Genomic DNA, 10833 nt, shown 5'->3' with positions numbered 1-10833 from the left:
TTGCTTACGTTGGACTTGAAGACAATCAGATTGTAGTCAGCTGGAAAGCAGGCCAATGGAACAGAGTTCCACAGGCGTGCAGTTCTAAGAAAGAAGCTTTCTTCATGGAATCTACGTTTAGGTTTAGGCACAGATAAAGAGTGTGGGAAACGTTTGATAGTGGTTCTTGCTAGATGAGTGTTTTTCATGAAAGTTTGGCAGGGTGGGGGACATAGATTGAAGCTCAGACGAGCACCTGCCATGGAAATGACGATAAAGCAGAGACAGGCTAGCAACGTCTCTTCTGTGGGGAAAGAGGTTGCAGGGAAGAGAAAAGGGCATCTCCACTAAGCTACAAAGTCTATTTTGAACTCTGTCAAGGCAGGATAAGCTGCTTCTAGTAACTCCTGCCTAGATGTGGCAACAGTACTCTATCATTGTGCCATACCTGGCTTTTATATAGGTAGAGAATCGCATCAGGAGTGAGATATCTACTGAAATGGTAGAAGGATCCTACCATTTTTCCAGTGGCCTTGGCAATGAATTTGATATATGTATTCCATTTCAGATCAGGAGTAAAGGTCAAGCCCAGAAGCTTGTCAAAGCATAAAGCCTCCCCAAAATGGGAGCCATTCATTTCAATTGATGCAAGATGGGCATCACAGTGCTGATGATGTAAAGATAGAGATTGCTTGGTCTAGTTAGAGACCCATCAAGGTGCACTGCGAGGAAGCTTCACATGCCTCCTTGCAGTGACTGTCCACAATATATTGTAATCTAAATTGCACTGTAGAGAACTTACTGTTGATTTTATAAAATTATGTTTTTACATATAATGACTTGAATTAAAGTTTAAAATACAAATGTCAAGTATCATGCTTCAATTGTGCTCTAAACAGAAACATTCATTTTATGCCTGCCCTTACTGCGTGTGCTGTGATAATGGCTTCAATTAAACTTTAGAATTAAAACATCAAGTATTATGGTGTAATTGTGCTTAAAAAAAAACAAAAAAAAAACAATGATTTCAAACACGCCCCTGTCATATCAAAGAACTTTTGATTTTATATGTCAGATCTTTTGGCTTGTGTGGTAATAAAATTTTTAAATGCACTTGCGATGTTAGGCTGTGTAAAATGTTAACTTTGGTCAAAATCGCTTGTTCCTTCTCCCATTGGATTATTTTGATTATCAACATTTCTCAAAGATAATCCGATACAAAACCTATCTAAAAACACTGCCAGGCATGTAAAGTACCTTGGTGTGAAATTTCATAAAAATTGGTCCAGGCGTTTTCGAGTCCATAAGGAATGAACTCTCAGATACATAGACAAAATTCTTTTTATATAATAGTAGAGATGTATGCATTTTTTTTTTTTACATAAGCATCACCACTTATCAAGGCCAAGAGGCCACTCAAGGATAAGGGTTAAAGAATGTACAGTAGAAATTGGACAATAGTAACCGTTAGTAATGGAGATTCGATAAATTTGTTAACTAATATGGAACGGCTCATCAAAAACTTGTTTATGTTAGACTTGAAGACAGCCGTATTGTAGTCAGCTGGAAAGCAGAAAAACGGAAGACAATTCCATAGGCGTGCAGTTCTAAGAAAGAAGCTTTGCTCATGGAATCTACGCTTAGGTTTAGGCACAGATAAAGAGTGGGGGAAACTAGTGATAGTGTTTTCTCCTAGACAGGTGTTTCTTGTGAAAGTTTAACAGGGGGTGGGGCATAGAATGGAGTTCAGCCGAGCACCTGCCATGAAAATAATGATATATATATATATATATATATATATATATATTTCTGTGGAAATATTCTTTATTCACTTATATTTCCCTTTTTATATATACTAATCCTTATTTAAGATCAATAAAATGACAAAAGAATATATTCCAAATTTTATGATGCTGACAATCTTACAATTTGTTCCTTTAATTCAGTTGACATTTACAATTCTTGGTTCAAAATGGCATAATGTAAGCAAACTAAGGTATTTGCAGCTTCTCTTCCAATTTTCGGATGTTTAATTCATGTAAAAATGCATTTTATTTCCTTTTGGTGGATTGATTGTTGCTATTTCTTCTGATGAGTTAAGGGCAAAATAGATTCACTGATTGATATAATAATTAAGTGAATGATTTTGTGCTACGAAACAGTTACTGTCAAGAATTTTAAATGTCAACTGAATTAAAGGAATAAATTGGTCAACACCATGAAATTTGGAATATAGACTTTTATCATATATATATATATATATATATATATATATATATATATATATATAAAGCTAATATGTTTCTATGCAATTTAGCTATGGATAATAATTACATATGAATAAATAAAGTTCTCATCAAGATAGCTCAATAGTGTGATATTAGAGCTTTAAATATTTTTCTTAAAGATACCACATTATCAGGATAGACATGATTATTCATTTTCAAAAAGTTACTCTTTTATTGTTAACACCTTGCATACAATTGTTTTGGCCCCCCGGTATTGGCATATAAATATATAATCAATTATAATTTGCACAACATAAGCTTCATCAGGGAATAGAAAAAAAAACAATTATCGAAAGCTTTCAGTCCTTTTCAAGTGGTATCTTTAAGAAAATATGTATATGGGGGAAGGAAGAAAAACTTGTAGCCTTTTAGGAAATTTTCAACGTTTTGTTTCCATTTTCGGGGAACTCCTTCAAGAAATGATAGAGATGATTGAGGAAATAAAATATACCATGATGAACAGAAACCCTTCATGTCTTCCTCTTACGACTGAGCTTTCTAAAGCAGAACTTTGTTATTTATTCATATATAATTATGTAACTGCTTGTAAGCTAATTAATCTCCTACAATCACTGCATAAGAATCATCAGTTCTTCATCATAAAAAACTGCTTTGGGGATATTCCAATATTTTTACCGATTCTGATATAATTGCAGATTCTATTCTAAATTACTCATTCCGATTCTGATTCTTTTGAAATCTCTAAACATTTAGCTATAAAGTTGTATTTAAAAAAAAAATTTTTTTTTTTTTTTTTTTTTTTTGATTATCACAAAAGCCCACGTAATATGTGCATATATTTTTGCAAACGTAAAAATACACTTGTAGAAAGTAATCTAAACTTTGTACCTTTAAAATCAATAAATATTTATTATTTTATCATTAGTACCAGCAATGGGAAATTAAATGGAAAAAATCCCCCCCAAAACTAATCTGTCAGAATCTTTTTGGCATCGAAAAATAGGCACAATTTTTTTATGATTTCAATACCCCCATAAAGTTCCAATTTTCTCGATTATAATAATCGTCTCAACACTAATTCATATATATGTGTGTGTGTGTGTGTGTTGGGATGATTTATCAGAATCCAGAAAATCAGAATCTTTTGGGATATCGGAATTGGAAAAATAAAATTTGTGTTTACTTCATACTTTTCAGATAAGCTTGCGTAATTAAAGTCAGATTTATTTTATTATTGTATTTAAAAAAAAAGTTGAACACCTGAATGAACAAAAATCGATTACAATTCAGAGAATTATTTGATGCTAATGACGTTATTAGGGTCACCCAACGTTGTTCGGGATTGAAGTAAGATCACTAAATGTTCCGCACTTCCAATACTTTTATTGCCATCAAAATCGTTGCAACATTGCACTGTAGAGAGCCTACTGTTGATTTTATAAAATTATTTTCATAAAATGGCTTCAATTAAAGTTTAAAATGCAACAGTTAAGTATCATAGTTCAGTTGCACTTTACAAAGAAAGACATATTTCAATCGCACCCCTGTCTTATCAAAGAATTTACTGTTGGTTTTAATTAATACTGAATTAATTGAGTTTTTTGTGAATTGTGAAGGAGTAGACAATTTTTGGATAAGGAAATTAATTACTTTCATCTTCATTGTGTATTATAAATAAGTGTGAAATCTCAAAACTTGCTATTAAATTTTAAATTTATTTATTAACTTGCTATTTAAATTTATTATTAACTTGCTATTTAAATTTTAAATTTATTTATTTTTATTATAAAAAAAAGAAAGAAACAAGATGGCCGGCAATGTATCAAGTCAATTTTTAATCATGAATGAATGCAGCTGATTGGTTAAAAATAATTTTAAAAGAGAAGAAATAGATTTTTGATTTCATTCAATTTGCCCCCAACTGAGATAAATTTAGACATGAAACAAAATAAATATGCATTCACATAATTTTAAACGAAAATAGTAAAATAATATTAATGAGAAAAAAACAAATAATAATAATAAAAAAAACAAGACAACAAATATTATTCCCCTCCACATTAATTTTCAAAATAAAAAAATGAAAAAAAAAATGCAAATAAAGATGAGGAGATTATTTTGACATTCTCAAAGACTTTGGTCATAAACGATGTAAACGATTACAGGTTTGGTACACGACATTGATATTTCAAATGAAGTGAAAAAAATTAATAGCATTAATGAAAATGAAAGACATAGGAAAAAAAAAAGACAATGAAATATAATAGGAAATCAAGTTATGAATAGTTATCAGAGAATAATGATAACAAAAAAAAACAAAACAAAAAAAAAACAAGGAACAATAACAATGATTAATGAAATTATTGAAAAAATGAGTGAAATGAATGTTTAGTAATTGGAAATAAGACAAAGAATAAATTAGGAATTTCTGAAAAGAAGAAAGGTTTTAATATCAACAATAACAAAAATTAGTCAAATATAAGAAAACTGCTTTATATATATATATATATATATATATATATATATATATATATATATATATATATATATATATATATATAAACGAAATTTAAAAAGCATATAAAAAACAATTTAAAATCAGAAATTAAAAATGCTTTTTTTTTCAACTGATGAATCATGTTTTTGTTACATTTGATGTAAAATGGTAAAACTATAAAATTATCTTAAAGTTGCACAAAAATAAATGTATATAAAAAGATGTCAGAATTCGGGCATGAATTTAAAATTACCAATTTTTATCTAAGAGGCCATTATAACAAAAATTAATTATTCTATCATCTGTGAGATGTAAATATTTATAATAATAATAATCATAATAATAAATGATAAAAGCATCAGATATTCTTACAAGTTTCTCATTTGAAATCTTTGAAAACTGAGTAAAAATAATTCGCATCAGAAATAAAATTATCAAAATATAATTTATCTAGAATCCAGAAGATAAGTTTTTAAAAAAAAATTAAACTGAAAAATAAATATATATATATTTTCTTTAAATAAGATAGAACCAAAACGAATAAACTGAAATGCACGCATGAGAATATAAAATTAATGTAAGAAAACAAAACAAAATTGAGATGTCATTCAAAATCTAGAATAATATAAAAAAATGTGTTTTTAATAGTGAAGCAAGCGTTAGGCATTGAATCCATAAAATGCTAGCAATACAACAGCGATAACAGGAAAAGAACACAGAACCTGATCAATCTAGAGTTTCTAAGCAAAACACCATTAAAAAAAATAAAAAAAATGGTTGCTATATTATTATTGCAATATTAACATATTTAGAAATCACTAGACCATCCATGACCCGTTGGTTCAGTATTTGTTACTGCCTAGTATATATTAAATAATATAAAGATAAATATTTCACATTAGATTCTATCCTGATCATAAGATGTTCGATATTGTAGGTAGAGAAATATTGTATATTGATGAAAATAAAATTAGTAATCAATTCTTTTGCTTTTAATTTTTCAAATTTATGATAGTCAGTAATTTGTTATTATTTTTTTTAGAGTTCTTCTGATGAAAAAAATTTATCTTTGAAAATCTATGGATTAAGGGTCTGTTTTTTTTTTCTTATATTACTGGTTTGAACATTTGATTTAATAAATTTTCCTATGCTATTTTAATCAATATATATATATATATATATATATATATATATATATATATATATGAGTTAAATCACAAACTAGATAATCAAATGAATTATTGCCTTAGTAAATATTACAGTGAGATAATATTTTCCAGACGACCCTAGCCAAAAAGGTAAAGCTCAATATACAAAAAGAAAACAAAGTATAAATGTAAGGACCGAATATATATATATATATATATATATATATATAAAGATTGAAGTTAAATTCTGTAGAGTAAAATATATAAAGAAATATTTGAAACAAGAAATATATAGGAAAGAATTATTCATTTTCTTAATCCATTATTGAAAATCCATGAATTAAGGAAATAATTATTCTTTTCCAGATATTCTTTGTTTCAAACAATAAATTCTCAATTTGAATATATTTCTATGTATATTTTAATCTACAGAATTTAACTTCAATCCATATATATAAAATTAAATGTGTATATTATTAAAAATATATAATTGTGAATATTAACATTGATTAATTATCATGGGTTACAAAAATCAAAGGATTTCAAAAACTTAGAAAACACTGAGACTTTAAGTGTAAGACACCTTTTCAAGAAAGATTTGTTTTTTTTTAGTCTTTTTTCTCTTCATTTTTCTGGTGGTATTAACCTTGAAGGGTAAGCTCCTCGTCGAAAAGGAAAAAGATACATCCAGTGTTGCTGATGCTTGTTGTAATTTTTTTTTCTTACAAAACAAAACAAAAACACACACACACACACAGTCTTCTTTGAAAATGATAATTTACACAGAAAAGCTCAGAAAAAATGATTTTAATTATTTCAAAAATATATTTTATAACATTATTTGGTTAGCTAATATTTTCAGATTAATCTCACAAAATAACTTTTTCTAAGATGTGATCAAACTTCTATTTAAAATTTGTGCCAAACTATGTACAAAGACATTAACTTCAGACTTACAACAAACGTCAATAACACCAGACATATCCCTTTCTCGACAAAGCAATAACCTCTCAGGGTTAATATTACTATACTACTAGGTCTCTGTTCAGTCTTGAAGACAATGGATACTCCATGTGAGGATAGATGTGTGTGTTATTGTGAGGCAAGGGTTGTACAATGCCCAACCACACTTTTCCTGAATCGGCACTGCTTGAGTCCAGTGGCAAAAAAAAAAAAAAAGTCCAGGATGACTGGAAACAATGCCGAGGATTAATACCACCAGAAAATTGAAGAGAAAAAATAAAAATAAAAAAAAAGTCTTTTTTTATCGAAAGTCTCAGAAAGAATGATTTTAATCAGTGACATGCAGAGACATTTTTCAGGGCAGTGCTCAAGTGAAAAAAACGCTTTACTTCAGTGATCTGGCGAAAACTGGTGTGTCAACATGATTGTGCTGTACAGTGGGGCACAGGCCTATAATAAATTCTTCTGAAAAGGGCACTTTTAAACAGGAGTAAAAGGAGCCGGTGCTTGAGCACCCCTAGCATCCCCACTTCTCTGTACGTCTCTGATTTTAATAATTTAATAAAATATTTCCTAACATTGTTTCGTTTCCTAATCTTTATTCAAGAATTGCTGAAACTTTAAGAAAAATTGGTAATTCGGATTCTTTTGGTTTGTTTTTTATCTGATGAAAAAAGAAAACAGTTAACAGATTGGTTTGTTTGCAAAGTGTAATCTACTAGTGCCTCTTTCCCATGTTATGGATTTTGAGTGGATTGTGATAAGTCCTTACCATGTGCATTTCATGTATTTAAAAAAAATGGATAATGTATTGGTCAAAATATTTTTTATGAAAACAAGTATTTGATGAAATATTACACTAAATTGATCAGGAATTGTTTTCTTAGACAAATAGAAACAAGGCTGGAAAAGAATTAAGCAGAGAATTAACAAATGCCAAGAATATTTTTGAATCTGAACAACGAAATGACCAACCAATCAAAATCAAGATGATCAACCAATCAAAATCAAGATGATCAGAGAACATCATGCAAAAAGAAAAACAAAAAACAAACAAAAAAACAATATGGCTGCCCAGATTACTCAAAAAATAATTTTACTTTTTTTTATTTTTCAGGTAAATAAATTAAACCAATGTGTTTTCCAATTTTGAACTAAGCAGAAACATCTTTAACTCTAGCAGAACCAGTTTTAAAACAGTTTCAATTTAATACCAACTAAAATGTTATTCCTGTTGACAGTTACAATTATTTAAAATACAAGTCAAACTAACAAGCGTACCTTTTTTTTTTTTACAACTATTAAAAATAAATGAAAATATCTGATTTCATAGGAATAAGCCAAAAAGCATTCTGGTTAATTTAATTTCATGATTAAATTGTGCTTAAATAGGACTTAAAAAATTTCCTTTTATTTTTTGCCAGGCTGAAGACCTCACTTCCAAAATGAAAATGACACAGTGTTCTTTCTATCAAAATGTTGTATTAATTATTTTTTTTTAATCTTTATTTAGCTAAAGTAATTTTTTAGATGGGGATTGGTAATTTGTATTATTTGGACTACTATTTTCATCTTGAAATTAGATATTCAAAATGCAGTATTAGAAAAAAGATAAGTTTCTGCAGACAACTTTCCCTTTTAAATTCCAAAATATAATCAATTATGATGTTTGTTAAATTTTTATTTGTAAACAGAAATTTGAAAATGACAACATAAAACAATTTTTTAAAATAATTTCTCAATCCATACAAGACTTTCTTATTCCAAAATTTGGTTAAGTGACTTTTTATTCGGCTGTAAAATACTTTAGATAAAATGTAATATTTAATTCTACGGTATAAATTAGTCTACTTAAAACTTTAAAATAATTATTGGGTATATTTGATATTTAATAACTTTAATAGCCAACACCCAAATATAAAAGGTTTTATTACTGTGTACAATGCAATAGGTAGTTACAAGTTGGATAATTGGCTTGTTTTATAGGAAAGATTATTTGTGATGATATTAGTTTTCCACTTTGAATAAAAGAGAAACTGAAAAAAAAAAACTTGCTTATGAGAAGCTCAGAATATTAAAAAAAAACTTCTAAAGATTTTTTTCTTTGTTAAGAGTAAAAAGTGTAGACTTTCATAATTTTTAGATGTTTTTTTTCTTTTCGTATTATCTAATTGTATTATTTGTTAAAGTCCATTTTGGACAATATTCTTTCCTGCATTTTTAAAAAAAAATAAAACTTCTTTAATTTAAAACAAAAATCTTATTTTTACTTGACTTTTTATTTTTCTAGTTTCAATTTTTACTACTTTGGATGGTAGAAAATGACATTCTTTTTTTTGTTTCCATGGATCATTATTATGAACCATACTGACAGAGCATGAGAGGAAGCTCAATGTTTCTTTTTAATGAAACGTTTAAGAACTATCCTTGGAGTAACTTTGCAAAAGAGATAAAGAAATACGGCTATCAGAAAGAGGCTTAATATCAATAGAGCCAGCAACGAGATTATATTTAAAAAGTGGATTATATAGTTTAGACATGTTTCTCTACTACAAGACTATGTAAAGAAATCATATTAAAATATTTAATTCAAGAAAAATCAAGAAACTGGTCAGTAAAGAGATGAGTTAGTTAAAAGTTGAGACTGGTATACTGCTTTGGAGAGCTGAAAGACTAGTCCAAGACCACAAGTGGCAGAATTTTATTTGCAAGCATGTGGCAAAGCTCTCTGGAGTATGCACCTAAGCTGTTTTTGTTTGTTTTTCATAAGAAAAATCAAAAAGAATCAATGATTTTGAGTAATCTCTGTCGAGTTCTGGTCAAAGTTTAAAAAGTATCAATTCAAATACAAAACTGCTTGAACAGGAATTGTTTGAAATTTTTTTTTGTTTGTAAGGAGGAGGAGGAGAGGAAGGAGGAGGAGGAAGAACAAAATAAACATTGAACAATCAACATAATTTCTTTTTCTTTTAAAACAAGAAAAAACAACTTCAAATGAACTTTATGTCAGTGAAGTGTAAAAACACGGAAACGCAACAAAAATAAACAGTGACTTGTGTTACACGATTCATAAAGATTATTCAAAATGTTTTAAAAATGAGAAAAAACATTTGGTCTGATAGGACATGCTGAACATAAATCCAATTTTTTTTTTTTTTTGAATAGGGGTATGGGAGGCTACCTGGAATGTCGGCGCCGAGCTTGATGAGACGTTGCTGTTGCCGCAGAAAAAGACTCATGCCCTTTGACTTTGGGGAACTGGGGACCGACGACGACTGAGCCGGAAGCTGGTCATGGCTGGTCGTTCGAGAATACTGGCGCTTGACCCGTGGAGATGCTGGAGCCGATTGACCAGGCCGCGAATTAATCAGTTGTTTCGATGATGGAAGCGTATAATTCGGAGTCACTAATGGAATTAAATAATATTAAAGATTTCAATATCGCATCAAAGCTAAAACTAAATTATTCAGCATACTTTATGCAACAGATAACGCATACAATTTTATAATTCATACAACTAAAATGGTGCATCGTTTTTTTCATTTAATTTGTGCTATGTACTGAAAAAAGAGTTGATATTTAAAATTATAAATTTAGAGTTCTTTTCGTAAACATGATTAAACATGAAAAATAATGAAATCATTTTCCTGCATGATTTTCTTAATTAAATAGATTAATTGAAGACAATCTGACAAACATTTTTTGAAAAAATATGAAATTTATTGGAGAAAACAAAAATACAAAACTGATACATTTGGAGCAAAGTTACAAAGGGAGATAACTTGGTTTTGCAAGTTATAAATTGAGAGTTTGTATCAAGATTTTACACTTAATGATTGCAATATTATTCTTTTGAATGATAATAATATTTGGTTTGGTTTGGACTTAACAGCCTATCAACCACATAATGACAGAACTGTTGTTGTCATTTCAGGGCCAAGTACTATTTCTGATCATATTCGTTTTAGTCTAAGTTCATTTCTTATATAGAGTTTAT

At 28.7% G+C, this 10833-nt stretch overlaps 1 protein-coding gene across 50 annotated transcripts in view; it reads right to left on the bottom strand.

Moving 5' to 3' along the window:
* Positions 1 to 10833, bottom strand: part of LOC145252497 (uncharacterized) — a 957520-nt gene that overhangs the window by 579912 nt on the left and 366775 nt on the right. For 48 of the 50 annotated variants that reach the window (XM_080111966.1, XM_080111941.1, XM_080111971.1 and 45 more), the window contains one exon: positions 10018 to 10242. The exons of the other annotated variants lie outside the window; for them this stretch is intronic. In XM_080111966.1, the coding sequence (XP_079968092.1) occupies positions 10018 to 10242 (225 nt within the window). The remainder of the gene's footprint in view (positions 1 to 10017; positions 10243 to 10833) is intronic. 50 annotated transcript variants of the gene reach the window in all.

Source organism: Euprymna scolopes, chromosome 29 (genome assembly GCF_053919585.1).
Source record: "Euprymna scolopes isolate OS-2025 chromosome 29, ASM5391958v1, whole genome shotgun sequence".
In the NCBI taxonomy this organism is placed as follows: domain Eukaryota; kingdom Metazoa; phylum Mollusca; class Cephalopoda; order Sepiida; family Sepiolidae; genus Euprymna; species Euprymna scolopes.
The sequence above is the reverse complement of the archived record's forward strand: the minus strand, read 5'-3'. Positions and strand labels throughout refer to the sequence as shown.